The sequence below is a fragment of the Oncorhynchus clarkii genome, chromosome 1 (assembly GCF_045791955.1).
Source record: "Oncorhynchus clarkii lewisi isolate Uvic-CL-2024 chromosome 1, UVic_Ocla_1.0, whole genome shotgun sequence".
NCBI classification, from domain to species: domain Eukaryota; kingdom Metazoa; phylum Chordata; class Actinopteri; order Salmoniformes; family Salmonidae; genus Oncorhynchus; species Oncorhynchus clarkii.
The window spans coordinates 67,497,254-67,514,591 of NC_092147.1; the positions used below are offsets into that span (position 1 = coordinate 67,497,254).

Sequence of the window (17,338 nt, forward strand, 5' to 3'; positions counted from 1 at the left end):
CCTCGGGTGATGTGGAGGTTAACCCAGGCCCTGCATGTCCCCAGGCACTCTCATTTGTTGACTTCTGCAACCAAAAAAGCTTTGGTTTCATGCATGTTAACATCAGAAGCATCCTCCCTAAGTGTGTTTTACTCACTGCTTTAGCACACTCCGCCAACCCTGATGTATGAATCCTGGCTTAGGAAGGACACCAAATATTCTGAGATTTCCATCCCCAACTACAACATTTTCCGTCAAGATAGAACTGCCAAAGGGGGAGGAGTTGCAATCTACTGCAGAGATAGCTTGCAAAGTTCTGTCATACTTTCCAGGTCTATGCCCAAACAGTTCGAGCTTCTAATTTTAAAAATGAATCTCTCCAGAAATAAGTCTCTCACTGTTGCTGCCTGTTATAGACCCCCCTCAGCTCCCAGCTGTGCCCTGGACACCATATGTGAATTGATTGCCCCTCATCTATCTTCAGAGTTCATTCTGTTAGGTGACCTAAACTGGGATATGCTTAACACCCCGGCAGTTCTACAATCTAAGCTAGATGCCCTCAATCTCACACAAATTATCAAGGAACCCACCAGGTACAACCCAAAATCTGTAAACATGGCACCCTCATAGATATGATCCTGACCAACTTGCCTTCCAAATACACCTCTGCTGTTTTCAATCAGGATCTCAGCGATGACTACCTCATTGCCTGCATCCGCTATGGGTCCACGGTCAAATGAACACCCCTCATCACTGTCAAACACTCCCTAAAACACTTCTGCGAGCAGGCCTTTCTAATTGACCTGGCCTGGGTATCCTGGAAGGATATTGACCTCATCCAATCAGTCGAGGATGCCTGGTCGTTCTTTAAAAGTAATTTCCTCATCATCTTACATAAGCATGCCCCTTTCAAAAAATTTAGAACTAAGAACAGATATAGCCCTTGGTTCCCTCCAGACCGGACTGCCCTCGACCAGCGCAAAAACATCCTGTGGCGGACTGCAATAGCATCGAATAGTCCCCGCGATATGCAACTGTTCAGGGAAGTCAGGAACCAATGCACGCAGTCAGTCAGGAAAGCAAAGGTAAGCTTTTTCAAACAGAAATTTTCATCCTGTAGCTCTAACTCCATAAAGTTTTGGGACACTGTAAAGTCCGTGGAGAACAAGAGCACCTCCTCCTAGCTTCCCACTGCACTGAGGCTAGGTAACACTGTCACCACCGATAAATCCACAATAATCGAGCATTTCAATAAGCATTTCTCTACGGCTGGCCATGCTTTCCTCCTGGCTACCCCGGCCAACAGCGCCGCACCCCCCGCAGCTACTTGCCCAAGGCTCCCCAGCTTCTCCTTCACCCAAATCCAGATAGCAGATGTTCTGAAAGAGCTGCAAAACATGGACCAGTACAAATCAGCTGGGCTAGACAATCTGGACCCTCTCTTCCTAAAATTACCCCTCTGTTCAACCTCTCTTTCGTATCCTCCGAGATCTCTAAAGATTGGTAAGCTGCCGCGGTCATCCCCCTCTTCAAAGGGGGTGACACTCTGTTACAGACCTATATTCATCCTGCCCTGCTTCGAAACCCAAGTTAATAAACAGATCACTGACTATTTGGAATTTCCACCGAACCGTCTCCGCTGTGCAATCTGGTCACCGTGCTGGTCACGGGTGCACCTCAGCCATCGATAACCACCATCGATAAAAGATTGTACTGTGCAGCCAAGGTTTTCGACTCTGTCAATCACCGTATTCTTATCGGCAGACTCAACAGCCTTGGTTTCTCAAATGACTGTCTCGCCTGGTTCACCAACTACTTCTCAGACAGAGTGTGTCAAATCAGAGGGCCTGTTGTCCGGACCTCTGGCAATCACTATGGGGGTACCACAGGGTTCAAATCTCGGGTTGACTCTTTTCTCTGTATATATCAACGATGTTGCTCTTGCTGCGGGTGATTCCCTGATCCACCTCTATGCAGACGACACCATTCTGTATACATCTGGCCCTTCTTTGGACACTGTGTTAACAAACCTCCAAACAAGTTTCAATGCCATACAACACTCCTTCCGTGGCCTCCAACTGCTCTTAAGCGCTAGTATAACTAAATGCATGCTTTTCAACCGTTCCCTGCCCGCACCTGCCCGCCCGACTAGCATCACTACTCTGGACGGTTCTGACTTAGTATATGTGGACAACTACAAATATCTAGGTGTCTGGCTAGACTGTAAACTCTCCTTCCAGACTCAGATTGAACATCTCCAATCCAAAATTACATCTAGAATCGGCTTTCTATTCCGCAACAAAGCCTCCTTCACTCACACCACCAAACATACCCTAGTAAAACTGACTATTCTACTGATCCTCGACTTTGGCGATGTCATTTACAAAATAGCCTCCAACACTCTACTCAGCAAACTGGATGCAATCTATCACAGTGCCATCCGTTTTGTCACCAAAGCCCCATATACCACCCACCACTGCAACCTGTATGCTCTAATTGGCTGGCCCTTGCTACATATTCGTCGCCAGACCCACTGGCTCCAGGTCATCTATAAGTCTTTACTAGGTAAAGCTCCGCCTTATCTCAGCTCACTGGTCACGATAACGACACCCACCCGTAGCACGCGCTCCAGCAGGTAAATCTCACTGGTCATTCCCATCCTCATTTGCCCGCCTTTCCTACCCGTTCTCTGCTGCCAATGACTGGAATTGCGAAAATCGCTGAAGCTGGAGACTTATATTTCCCTCACTAACTTTAAACATCAGCTATCTGAGCAGCTAACCGATCGCTGCAGCTGTACATAGCCCATCTGTAAATAGCCCATCCAATCTACCTACCTCCTCTCCACATTGTTTTTATTTACTTTTCTGATCTTTTGCACACCAGTACTCTACTTGCACATCATCATTGTAAAATTGTAATTACTTGCTACTATGGCCTATTTATTGCCTTACCTCCTCACGCCATTTGCACATACTGTATATAGACTTAATTTTTTGTTCTATTGTGTTATTGACTGTACGGTTGGTTATTCCATGTGTAACTCTTTGTTGTTGTTTGTGTCGCACTGCTTTGCTTTATCTTGGCCAGGTCGCAGTTGCAAGTTAAATAAAGGTGAAATAAAACATTTAAAAAATAAAAAATCCCTTCAAATGTATACACACCTGTTGCTAACAGGTGTATAAATTGAGCACACAGCCATGTAATCTCCATAGACACAAATTGGCAGTAGAATGACCCTACTAAAGAGCACAGTGACTATTTTTGTATTTATTTTTTTATTTGTTTTTGTGTAATTTATCCCCCTTTTCTCCCCAATTTCATGATATTACAACGCTACCCGCTGAAGTTGACCTCTTCAATGACCATGTGGGACACTATAGGAGAGTGACAGAAGCAGGTGTCCACATACTTTTGGTAATGTAGTGTATCATACTTTTTATGTTTCAAATTTATAGATAAACATTTTTATTATGTAGTTCTCAAAATCTGTAGTAGACAAACCAGTTTACATAGCAAATCTACAGGTTTACCAAACGTTTAAGTGATCATCCATTAAGAGCAGTCAGATTAAGTAATAGTAAAATGTATTTTAACAAAAGACAAGATCATTATATCAAAAGTAATGTGGGCATTGCATTGTGAAAGGCAATTACTTTATATGAACATGCATGGCAATGTGAAACATTATTATTTCTATATGAAACACTGATTAAGTTTGGTGAAAAAGTGACTGTATGAGTTTGTGTGTTGTACTTAGTCAATTGAAAATGTGCGTAGAGTTTGTAGTAAGAGTTGTGAAAATGTACCACATACTGTACTTATGAAAATTGCACCAAAGCAATAAAATAAAACTGTAATCGAATAGCATTTCAAACATGACAAAATATGCAAATACATAGATGCCCAATAGCAACTGTAATAACATCAAATAATCCTTATTGAAAGAGCACCATCAGAGTTCTCCCCAGCGCATCATTTTTTTTAAAGAAGAGATAAACGTTATAGCAAAAACATCCATATGTGTAGAAAGCACAGCTGCATGTGGCCAACCATGACTGGCTGGGACTGGATTGATGGGAGTAAGAGGTATTGTACAGAAGCTCTCCCCCACCCCTGGCAGAACTGCCAGGTGGAAGAAGAGGGCTTCTGTCCAAAGAATTGTGTGGGTAATGATTAGAGTGATGAGTCTAGCTTCAGCGGGCTGAGAAATCACTCTGCCCACTTTGAATCAGACCTAGACATTTGGAAAGCATTTCACAAAATAACTGTACACTGGATTACAGGACCAATTTTTGTACAGAAAATGTTAGTAAAGTTTTTTGCACCAAGAATGATGATGTATACAGAGAAATTAGGTGCAATATTTGTTTCAAGGGAAGAATTGGGAGCATACAATGGGCAAAGTCCTTCATTGCTCGTTAGGCTGACCCACCTTGGAGGCCAGGGCTTCCACACTCTGTCTGCATGTCCTCTCTATGTCCAGGTTATCCTGAATGCTGTTGACCTCTTCAATGACCATGTGGGATACTATAGGAGAGTGACAGAAACAACACTGTTGAACACCTCCAATCCAGCGTAAACATTGTGCAGTACTTTTTTTTCTTTATCTGCGATTGATTGATTTGGGGTCTAAGTCATTTATCTATTTTTATCAATAGCAGAGTTAATTTTTTTATTTTATTGAATCTTTATTTAACTAGGCAAGTCAGTTAAGAACAATTCTTATTTACAATGACGGCCTACCCCGGCCACACCCGGGATAATTGTGCACCACCCTATGGTACTCTATGGGATTGTGATATAGCCTGGATTCAAACCAGGGTCTGTAGTGACGCCTCTAGCACTGTGACGCAGTGCCTTAGACAGCTGTGCCACTCGGGAGCCCAAAACTTCAAGCCTTCATTTCTTGTGGGCAATTTTTTATTTATTTTACTAGGCAAGTCAGTTAAGAACAAATTCTTATTTTCAATGACAGCTTAGGAACAGTGGATTAACTGTCTGTTCAGGGGCAGTTCTTGTCAGCTGGGGGATTTGAACTTGCAACTTTTTGGTTACTAGGCCAACGCTCTAACCACTAGGCTACCCTGCCGCCCCAACATGTTTGCCATGTGGTCTGATTCTAAGGTTCACCTTATAGAACCCCACTGTGGAGGTGTCATAATACCCATAAAACCTAGCGGTCAAACAGGGAATTGGTTCCAATCATTTTTCCCATAGGGGATTTTAAAAACACTTCAAATAAGTTCTGTATTTCGTGCAAGCTTACCCTGGCGTGACATTTTGATAACCGTGTAAATCTCTCTCGGACAAGATTACCAATATATTTGGTTCTATTTACACCCAGATCCGAAAAAGCTAATTAGCATTAAAGTAGATATCATGCAAAGCTAAAAATCCTTGCAAGCTCCTGCATGTCATCTCTTGCTGACACCTTTGCTAGCAGATATTGTGTAAATTTAAAACTTACACATGACAGTTTACAGAATTGTCCATTTAAATGTTTCCAACTTATTCATTTCTACATTTAGCTAACATTAGAATTCAGAGATTCTTACCTTTGCCTCGATTCGGCAGTCTTGTCCAGATCATCATGGTATTTGTAGTTCTTTATGATAGCCACATTAGCAGCTAATTCACATTTCAGTTTTGGGAGGTAAATACAGGTGAATATATTTATGAAAGTCACCTTCTCCTAGAGAAATTTACACGGTTATCAAAATGTCACACCAGGGTAAGGGCACACAAAACACAGCCCTTATTTTAAGCATTTGAAAAAACCCTATGGGAAAAATGAATGGTGGAAAAAAGATTGGAACCAAGATTGACCTCTAGGTTTTATGGGTATTATGACTCATACTGTGGAACTCTATTGGAGCTCATGTCTTTGTTGTTTTATGTTTCAGTCTTGAATATCATAAAGATTTTTTTTACATGTCTTTGGTTGGAAATATTTAGTTGCTTTTACAATTAGCTTATACATCCAAGGTTAGAGGTAAGGTTACATACACCTCAAGGATGAGACGACTAGGGGATTGTGCACTTCTTATACACTTTTTACAAAACAAGCTAAGCAAGATAAAAATGAGCATTTCTGTTGACACACTTACTGTGGAATCTGATACTTTTTCTACATTTACTAAGAAATATACTCATGTCAACACAAGGTCACAACACTTGAAAATATACACTACTGTTTAAAAGTTTGGGTTCACTTAGAAATGTCCTTGTTTTTGAAAGAAAACAGCATGTTTTTGTCCATTAAAATAACATCAAATGGATCAGAAACACAGTGTAGACATTGTTAACATGTTGTAAAAAACTATTGTTGCTGGAAACGGCTGATAGTACCCGCAAAACACCAGTCTCAACGTCAACAGTGAAGAGGCGACTCCGGGATGCTGGCCTTCTAGACAGAAGTTGCAAAGAAAAATACATATTGGTCAATCAGACTGGTCAATTAAAAGAAAAGATTAAGATGGGCAAAAGAACACAGACACTGCCTAGAAGTCCAGCATCCCGGAGTCGCCTCTTCACTGTTGACGTTGAGACTGGTGTTTTGCGGGTACTATTTAATGAAGCTGCCATTTGAAGACGTGAGGTGTCGGTTTCTCAAACTAGACACTCTAATGTACTTGTCCTCTTGCTCAGTTGTGCACCAGGCCTTCACACTCCTCTTTCTATTCTGGTTAGCCAGTTTGCACTGTTCTGTGAAGGGAGCACTACACAGCGGTGTACGAGATCTGCAGTTTCTTGGCAATTTCTCGCATGGAATAGCCTTCATGTCTCAGATCAAGAATAGACTGACGAGTTTCAGAAGAAAGTTATTTGTTTCGTGACATTTTGAGCCTGTAATTGAACCCACAAATGCTGATGCTCCAGATACTCAACTAGTCTAAAGAATACCCGTTTTATTACTTCTTTAATCAGAACAACAGTTTTCAGCTGTGCTAACATAATTGCAAAACCCTTTTGGATTAGCTAACACAACGTGCCATTGGAACACAGGAGTGCTAGCTGCTGATAATGGGCCTCGGTACACCTATATAGATATTCCATAAAAAATCTGCCGTTTCCAGCTACAATAGTCATTTACAACATTAACAATGTCTACACTGTATTTCTGATCAATTTGATATTATTTTAATGGACAAAAAAATTTGCTTTTCTTTAAAAAACAAGGACATTTCTAAGTGACCCCAAACTTTTGAACGGTAGTGTATGTACATTTGTGGTTTCTTTTGTGTCAGACATTTGCCATAAACCACATATATTCTCTTTTCAATTTAAAAAGAAGTTAACTAATATTACTAATGCCACTGAGGTCTTATTGATTCTATTTCCGGTTAAATCACAACATCAGTGGAACTATGAAAATACATTTGAGACTATGTAAAACCACTATAGGAAGGTCAAAGAAAACAACCTCCCTGCAACAATGGGTGCATTTTATTACAATTTAATTAATGTCATTGTGTGTTCATGGTCAGACATGGCAAATGATTATAGAACCATAATGGATCATTTCACCAGAGTGGTTAGTTAGTGTTTATTGATGGAAATTGCTGATGGAAACTCAAAAGGGCATGAGATTGACTGGAGGATAAAATTAAAAAATGTTGCGACCATTTTCTAGCCCCTGATGTAAGACTTGTTAAACTGTGAAGTATAAAAGCTCCCTTTAGCCAAAAAAAAATAACTTTCAGAGACACACTTAATGCTCTAAACGTTGACTTCATTTGCAGGCGTAATCACAAACCCCAATAAAAGAGAACAGGCTTACTGCCACTTAACTAATTAAACATTGTGGTCGAAGGGGAAAAATAGGAATTAATGCCGTTAACACAGGCCTATCCCTTCCCAATGACACCTAATTGAAACATGATGAACGTCTGTGCCTGCGATATCAAAGTTCCTCCTGCACCCTCTCCACATAAGTCATTCAATAGCACTTAGCTGACAGTTTCATCCCAGCATCTCTGTGGCTCCGCTCTTTCACAGACTCCATAATGCCCAACACACTCAACACCAGCAAAGGACGCCTTGAAATAAATTACACGTTAATTGTAATTACTGGTAGGCATGGTAAATAAACAGGCCTGGAAGTGGAAAGTGTACAAGTGCGGGGCAACTGGGGTTCTGACACGTCAGAATTGGCAGTCTTAATTGTACGTTTCGGCCTCACCATCATCGTTCCATCTTTTTCTCTCCTCTTTTTCCCTCCTGTCGGGGAAGACAGTGATTACCCCTGTGCTGACGTGCGGTATAATGGTATCAGCGAGCAGACAGAGCAGTGAATTAAATTGTATCTGCAGCCGTACTGAAGCCTTGATGAGGGGGCAGATGCCTTTGTGGTCTTATCATTATAACACAATGGTCATGTTGTCATCAACCTTGCCATCGTCAATTGAAAAGACGTGATTGTGTGTTGGGGGCTTTTTTTCTCTCCCTCTTCGTCCCGTCGTTTCTTTGTGAATAGGAGCAATTTTCTCAGAGCTATGAAATCACGTAATAGGTCCTAATATGCAGCTGCTTGGCATAGCAAGGCAGCCTCTATTAAATTGGAAGTCAAACAAAATATGTGTTTTTTGGCTGGAGAAATACTAGATGTATGAGCAGAAGCCACATTTATTCAGATGAAAATCCCTCGACTGACGTGATTACAAAGAACAACTATTTCAACCATCTCTGACATATTTATACCTTCTAAAATTCCAGAGATCAAATTACTGGCTTGAGTGGTTTGTGTGAATCATTTTGGTTTTAAGAAAAAAATTCCCTGCTTGAAAACAGTAATAGTGGAGAAGAAGCAGAGAAGACGCTTTAAGTGTCATTTTGCATACTGAATTTACAAAAGAAAATCATGTACGTTTCTCTGATATAACTAAAGGTTAATCAATTTGCATTGACAGAAGTGGCAAGCAAAAGAGTAAACAAAGCCGTGTTACTGCCTAAAGGGTGTGTTTTTTACCCAAGGTAAATGACAAACACACATTGTTCATAGTGAGTCCAGGGTTCAAAGGTCACTGCAGCAGAGATAGTGTGGTTGATAGCATGAAAAGAATGCTATGGTAAACATTACATAACAGAACTGTAGGTGTTCACAGTTCCTTCTGTACAATCCCTGACTCGTTTCCAATTATGCATATGTTACCAGGAGGAAAACAATAGCAACCTTAAATGTAAGAATATCAGATCAATATTAGATCAATCATCTTTGACGAAAGATGGATTTGACTAAAACATTTTTTTAAATGTTCTCACCTTTTTGAAACTCTTCAAGCCTTTTGATTGCCTCGTCTCTCTCTGCCTCCATCCGTTGACACTGATATGACCAAAGCACAAAAGAGATCAATGTTATTTATTTACATTGGTGTCCTACCTTCATTGAGCCAGTCTTTGCAAGATCATACTCCACTTGAACTCAATCTGAGAACGACATTTCTGTGGGAGAACAGTTGAGGTCATGAAGATGATGGACTCTGTAAAAAGGCTTCCCAATATGAACCTTATGTGAACCTTAACAAGTGCTATATAAACCACCACCACATAGCTGAAAGTGAAATGATGAAAGCAAAATCCTCCAAAATTCAAACTATATTGATATCTCCGAGGCACAATGCATACAATACATATGATATGAGATTGAACGTTTATCACAACAGCATGTAAATCTGATATAATACAATTAATGAGCTCTTTTCTCTCTTGAAAGCATTGCAGTGAAAGTACTGGCTAGTTTAAAGAGTCCTGAGTATTATAATATGTACAGGGCAGTTTATGTTCATTTGTTTTGTCTGTCATGCTAAAATAACCACTATCTGGAGAATTGTAGGGAAATGGCACTGATTGAATTTGCCTCCAGGTTTTCCAGCGCCATTTCTGCCATGATTCTAAGCCCTGCTATAGCACCACAATAAAGCATCTCTCTCTCGCTCTCTCTCTCTCTCTCACACACACACACACACAGTCTCTCTTTCACACGTACAATCATTTAAAAAAATAAGCAAACCTTAATTTTCTTTCATCATTAATCACTATCAATCATTAAGTGCAAACACAGTTGAAATTACGCACACCTCCCCAAGACCTGTTGCATGGATACCTATACACATTAACTGAACAGTTATAACAAGCCTTATACAACACTGACCTCCATGGTGGCTCTCTCATGCTCCCTCTGAAGACCCTCATACTCATGGACAGCTGTAGGGATCAAAGGATTCCAGTCAGTCATCTTCAACTGTTCATCATCCCATAAGAGGAAACATACTTGAACTCTTATTGGGTTTCTTAAAACAGAACAACCATGTGGAAACATATCTATTAATTCCAACCCAATGACTGCCTCACATGCTAAGTGAAACATGACTATTACTCACACAAACCTTAACAATTATCTCAATGCTCTGCTACATATACCTGAGTTAGTTTAGATTAAAACCACACAAAATAATGTTTATCAATATAGAAAGACATGGAATAAAGGTTGTTCCACACCCAGCTGTTTGCCAAGATCATCAGTGCCTCATGAGCGAGCTTTTTTACAAGGTCTGGGCAGGCTTATGTATAGTTCGCTCCATAAAGCTGCATCTATGAATGCCTGGATCTTTACAAAGAACTGGATGTTGGAATGTATAGCCACTGTGAAAGGAGATCGAAAACATCAACAAAACACGCATTATATTAATCATCATTTGATGTTGAAGCTCTCCCTTGGTCCATTATGTTTCATTCTCAGGAGGCATAACAATAATAGATTCCTACACAGTGGTATGATAAGTCTACTACTGTACATTAACTACTACAGTTGAGGATAACTGACTTACACTGAACAAAAATATAAATGCAACATGCAACAATTTCTAAGATTTTCCTGAGTTACAGTTCATGAGAAAATCAGTCAATTCAAATAAATGAGGCCCTAATATATGGATATCAAATGACTGGGAATACAGATATGCATCTGTTGGTCACAGATATCTCTAAATAAGGGACGTGGATCAGAAAACCAGTCTGGTGTGACCACAATTTGCCTTATGCAGCAAGGCACATCTCCTTCGTATAGAGATGATCAGGCTGTTGATTGTGGCCTGTGGAATGATGCCCCACTTCTCTTTAATGGCTGTGCGAAGTTACTGGATATTGGCAGGAATTGGAACACAATGTCATACACGTTGATCCATAGCATCCCAAACATGCTCAATGGGTGACATGTCTGGTGAGTATGCAGGCCACGGAAGAACTGGGACATGTTCAGCTTCCAGGGAACAGATCCTTGCGACATGTGGCTGTGCATTATCATAATGAAACATGAGGTGATGGCAGCGATTGAATGGCATGACAATGGGCCTCAGGATCTCGTCACGGTATCTCTGTGAATTCAAATTGCCATCGATAAAATGCAATTGTGTTTGTTGTCCGTAGCTTACGCCTACCCCTACCATAACCCCACCATCACGAGCCACATCACGAGGCACGTTGACATCAGCAAACTGCTCACCCACATAACGCCATATTGCCATCTGCCCGGTACAGTTGAAACTGTGATTCATCCGTGAAAAGCACACTTCTCCAGCATGCCAGTGAAGTCGGTTACGACGCCGAACTGCAGTCAGGTCAAGACCTCGGTTGAGGACAACGAGCACACAGATGAGCTTCCCTGAGACGGTTTCTGACAGTCTGTGTAGAAATCTTTCGGTTGTGCAAAGTTTCATCACCTATCCGGGTGGCTGGTCTCACACAATCCTGCAGGTGAAGAAGCCAGATGTGGAGGTCCTGGGCTGGCGTGATTACATGTGGTCGGTCTGTGGTTGTGAGGCTGATTGGTCGTACTGCCAAATTCTCAAAAACGACGTTGGAGGCGGTTTTTGGTTGATAAATTCACACTCAATTCCCTGGCAACAGCTCTGGTGAACATTCAGTCAGCATGCCAATTGCACGCTCCCTTAAAACTTGAGACATCTGTGGCATTGTGTGATAAAACTGCACATTTTAGATTGGCCTTTTATAAACTAAAAACATTTCTCATAAGAAATTAGCTCCCTGGTATACAGAAAATACCCGAGCTCTGAAGCAAGCTTCCAGAAAATTGGAACGGAAATGGGGCCACACCAAACTGGAAGTCATCTGACTAGCTTGGAAAGACAGTACCGTGCAATATCGAAGAGCCCTTACTGCTGCTCGATCCTCCTATTTTTCCAACTTAATTGAGGAAAATAAGAACAATCCGAAATGTATTTTTGATACTGTCGCAAAGCTAACTAAAAAGCAGCATTCCCCAAGTGAGGATGGCTTTCACTTCAGCAGTAATAAATTCATGAACTTCTTTGAGGAAAAGATCATGATTGTTAGAAAGCAAATTACGGACTCCTCTTTAAATCTGCGTATTCCTTCAAAGCTCAGACTCTATTACAACTAAACTACTGAAAGAGCTGCTTCCTGTGCTTGGCCCTCCTATGTTGAACATAATAAACGGCTCTCTATCCACCGGATGTGTACCAAACTCACTAAAAGTGGCAGTAATAAAGCCTCTCTTGAAAAAGCCAAACCTTGACCCAGAAAATATGAAAAACTAATCGGCCTGTATCGAATCTTCCATTCCTCTCAAAATTTTAGAAAAGGCTGTTACGCAGCAACTCACTGCCTTCCTGAAGACAAACAATGTATACGAAATGCTTCAGTCTGGTTTTAGACCCCATCATAGCACTGAGACTGCACTTGTGAAGGTGGTAAATTACCTTTTAATGGCATCAGACCGAGGCTCTGCATCTGTCCTCGTGTTCCTAGACCTTAGTGCTGCTTTTGATACCATCGATCACCACATTCTTTTGGAGAGATTGGAAACCCAAATTGGTCTACATGGACAAGTTCTGGCCTGGTTTAGATATTATCTGTTGGAAAGATATTAGTTTGTCTCTGTGAATGGTTTGTCCTCTGACAAATCAACTGTAAATTTCAGTGTTCCTCAAGGTTCTGTGTTAGGATCACTATTGTTTTCACTATATATTTTACCTCTTGGGGATGTCATTTGAAAACATAATGTTAACTTTCACTGCTATGCGGATGACACACAGCTGTACATTTCAATGAAACATGGTGAATCCCCAAAATTGCACTCGCTAGAAGCCTGGGTTTCAGACATAAGGAAGTGGATGGCTGCAAACGTTCTACTTTTAAACTCGGACAAAACAGAGATGCTTGTTCTAGGTCCCAAGAAACAAAAGAGATCTTCTGTTGAATCTGACCATGAATCTTAATGGTTGTACAGTCGTCTCAAATAAAACTGTGAAGGACCTCGGCGTTACTCTGGACCCTGATCTCTCTATTGACGAACATATCAAGACTGTTTCAAGGACAGCTTTTTTCCATCTACGTAACATTGCAAAAATCAGAAACTTTCTGTCCAAAAATGATGCAGAAAAATTAATCCATGTTTTTGTTACTTCTAGGTTAGACTACTGCAATGCTCTACTTTCCAGCTACCCAGATAAAGCACTAAATAAACTTCAGTTGGTGTTAAATACGGCTGCTAGAATCCTGACTAGAACCAAAAGATTTGATCATATTACTCCAGTGCTAGCCTCCCTACACTGGCTTCCTGTCAAGGCAAGGGCTGATTTCAAGGTTTTACTGCTAACCTACAAAGCATTACATGGGCTTGCTCCTACCTACAGTATCTCTCTGATTTGGTCCTGCCGTACATACCTACACGTATGCTACGTTCACAAGACGCAGTCCTCCTAATTGTCCCTAGAATTTCTAAGCAAACAGCTGGAGGCAGGGCTTTCTCCTATAGAGCTCCATTTTTATGGAATGGTCTGCCTACCCATGTGAGAGACGCAAACTCGGTCTCAACCTTTAAGTCTTTACTGAAGACTCATCTCTTCAGTGGGTCATATGATTGAGTGTAGTCTGGCCCAGGAGTGTGAAGGTGAACGGAAAGGCTCTGGAGCAAAGAACTGCCCTTGCTGTCTTTGCCTGGCCGGTTCCCCTCTTTCCACTGGGATTCTCTGCCTCTAACCCTATTACAGGGGCTGAGTCACTGGCTTACTGGTGCTCTTTCATGCTGTCCCTAGGAGGGGTGGAGTGGGTTGAGTCACTGATGTGATCTTCCTGTCTGGGTTGGCGCCCCCCTTGGGTTGTGCCGTGGTGGAAATCTTTGTGGGCTATACTCGGCCTTGTCTCAGGATGGTGGGGTTTTATCCTTCCTGTTTGGCCTTGTCCGGGGGTATCATCGGATGGGGCCACAGTGTCTCCTGACCCCTCCTGTCTCAGTCTCCAGTATTTATGCTGCAGTAGTTTGTGTCGGGGGGCTAGGATCAGTTTGTTATATCTGGAGTACTTCTCCTGTCTTATCCGGTGTCCTGTGTGAATTTAAGTATGCTCTCTCTAATTCTCTCTTTCTTTCGCTCTCTCAGAGGACCTGAGCCCTAGGACCATGCCTCAGGACTACCTGGCATGATGACTCCTTGCTGTCCCCAGTCCACCTGGCAGTGCTGCTGCTCCAGTTAACTGTTCTGCCTGCGGCTATGGAATCCTGACCTGATCCCCGGACGTGCTACCTGTCCCAGACCTATTATTTGACCATGCTGGTCATTTATGAACATTTGAACATCTTGGCCATGTCCTGTTCTGTTATAATCTCCACCCGGCACAGCCAGAAGAGGACTGGCCACCCCTCATAGCCTGGTTCCTCTCTAGATTTCTTCCTAGGTTTTGGCCTTTCTAGGGAGTTTTTCCTAGCCAACGTGCTTCAACACCTGCATTGCTTGCTGTTTGGGGTTTTAGGCTGGGTTTCTGTACAGCACTTTGAGATATCAGCTGATGTACGAAGGGCTATATAAATACATTTGATTTGATTTTGTCCCCAGCATAAGGTGCACCAGTTTAATGATCATGCTGTTTAATCAGCTTCTTGATATGCCACACCTGTCAGGTGGATGGAATATAATGGCGAAGGACAAATGCTCACTAACAGGGATGTAAACAAATTTGTGCACCAAATTTGAGAGACAATTTCTGGAATCTTTTATTCAGCTCATGAAACACTTTACATGTTGCGTTTTCTATTTCTGTTCAGTGTTTATGTAACATAATCAGCATTGGTTTCTTAGTAGATACTGAAAAACCTGGTCAAGTACTATTTCCTTTAGGGTACAACATTCAAGGTCACGTGAAATCTCAACACTGCTGCTCTAACACCACATCATGCTGGCTTACCGCACCCTACCCCCAACGCCTCCTCTCTCTGAATGTAGTGATTCATTTTTGCTGCAGTTGCACACTCAATGTGTATTCAGACCACACTGACCTCGTATGCACCTTTTGTTATTCCCCCTTGCGATGTGTCTGGAAACATTTATTGAATAAAGAAATATGAGGAACAGAAAGACAGTTTAAATCAAGTGTGATGACCATCCGTTGTGAATTCATGTCTGTTTTGTGGTGAGAGAAATAAGCCTAGAACTTCTGAGGAAGTATATATATATATGGCTAAAGAAAGACCCAGAATGACGCCTAAGAACTTCCTCAGAAGTCTACTATTGTTATTCAATAGATATGGCAAGGTCTTTCTTCAGCAAAGGCAAATTAAACATGTGTGCAAAATAAACAAAAAAACATTGAAAACATAGATAAGACCCCTCAGATAAAGCTAGGCTACATTATTCCTTACACAGTTTCCCCTTGCCCTGAACGCAACAACAGCTCTCGAACTAATGAGTACTAAACTGTACAGACACAAATGAAGACAGAAAAAGTCATACGTTTACTTCAAGTTAGGTTACATTCGAGTTGAAGACGTGTTATTTACATGCCTCGAACCACACCGAAAAAATTGGCTACGTATCCATTTTTAATGTCAACGGTTAACGCAGGCTATGAAAGAGCTGGAGTCATCGAACTGCAAATACATTACGAATATTTCGAACAGAAAGCTACAACCTTCACTCTAACCTAGCCATGCGACTAAGAATAACTCTTACCTTGATTGGACAGCTCTGTAATGATTTTCATTTGAAATAGTTCCTCTTGGGCCGCCATTGTGAGAAAGTACATTTACAGTACACATCGAGGTGGTTACACATTACGTGCAACAGGAAATACCTTGATACCGCGACACACCTGTGCACAAATCTCACCTTTGGCCATTGTTAAATCTGAACTAGGCTTCGAATGCTTGTTTTTTCCCTTGATCAAGGGTTTGTGTTGACTTGGAACTACAGTGCATTCAGGAAGTATTCAGACCCCTTGGCTTTTTCCACATTATGCTACAGCCTTGTTCTAAAATGCATGAAATAGTATTTTCCCCTCATCAATCTACACACAATACCCATAATGACAAAGCAAAAACTAGTTTTTAGAAATGTGTACAAATTTGAGTCTTCTTGGGTATGATGCTACAAGCTTGGCACACCTGTATTAAGGGAGTTTCTCCCAATCTTCTGTGCAGATCCTCTCAGGCTCTTGGGTTGTATGGGGAGCGTCGCTGCACAGCTATTTTCAGGTCTCTCTCTCTCCTTGAGTGTCCCAGCCAAAGCCCGGACCCGATTGATCTCTCTCTTTCTCTGAGAGAGCGAGAGAGAGTCCAGGATCTTGCTGGGCCACAGAGAGAGAGATGTTCAAGTCCGGGCTCTGGCTGGGCCACTCAAGGACATTGAGGCTGGTCCCGAAGCCACTCCTGCTTTGTCCTGTTGGAAGGTGAACTTTCACCCCCGTCTGAGGTCCTGGGCGCTCCAGTGCAGGTTTTTATCAAGGATCTCTTTGTACTTTGCTCCGTTCAGCTTTCCCTCGATCCTGACTAGTCTCCCAGTCCCTGCAGCTTAAAAACATCCCAACAGCATGACGCTGCCACCACCATGCTTCATCTTAGGGATGTTGCCAGATTTCCTCCAGACGTGACGCTTGGCATTCATGCCAAAGACTTCAATCTTGGTTTCATCAGACCAGAGAATCTTGTTAATCATGGTCTGGGAGTCATTTAGGTGCTTTTTGGCAAACTCCAAGCAGGCTGTCATGTGCCTTTTACTGAGGAGTGGCTTCCATCTGGCCACAGCCATAAAGGCCTGATTAGTGGAGTGTTGCAGAGATGGTTGTCCTTCTGGAAGATTCTCCCATCTCCACAGAGGAACTCCAGAGCTCTGCCAGTGAGCTTTGGGTTCTTGGTCACCTCCCTGACCAAGGCCCTTCTCCCCCGATTACTGTTTGGCGGGGCAGCCAGCTCTAGGAAGAGTTTTGGTGGTCCCAAATTTCATCCATTTAAGAATGATGGAGGCCACTGTATTCTTGGGGATCTTCAATGCTGCAGAAATGTTTTGGTACCCTTCCCCAAGTCTGCACCTCGACACAATCTCGTCTC

The 17,338-nt window shown here is 42.0% G+C and overlaps 1 protein-coding gene across 1 annotated transcript in view; it reads right to left on the minus strand.

Moving 5' to 3' along the window:
• The window catches only part of LOC139416985 (shootin 1), a 74,985-nt gene extending 58,908 nt beyond the window's left edge, over positions 1-16,077 (minus strand). The window contains exons 1-4 of the mRNA XM_071166223.1: positions 15,966-16,077; positions 10,133-10,185; positions 9,244-9,304; positions 4,415-4,509 (exon numbers count right to left, since the gene is read on the minus strand). Coding sequence (XP_071022324.1) covers positions 4,415-4,509; positions 9,244-9,304; positions 10,133-10,185; positions 15,966-16,038 — 282 coding nt within the window. The 5' untranslated portion in view covers positions 16,039-16,077. The remainder of the gene's footprint in view (positions 1-4,414; positions 4,510-9,243; positions 9,305-10,132; positions 10,186-15,965) is intronic.
• Between the last annotated feature and the right edge of the window lie 1,261 nt (positions 16,078-17,338).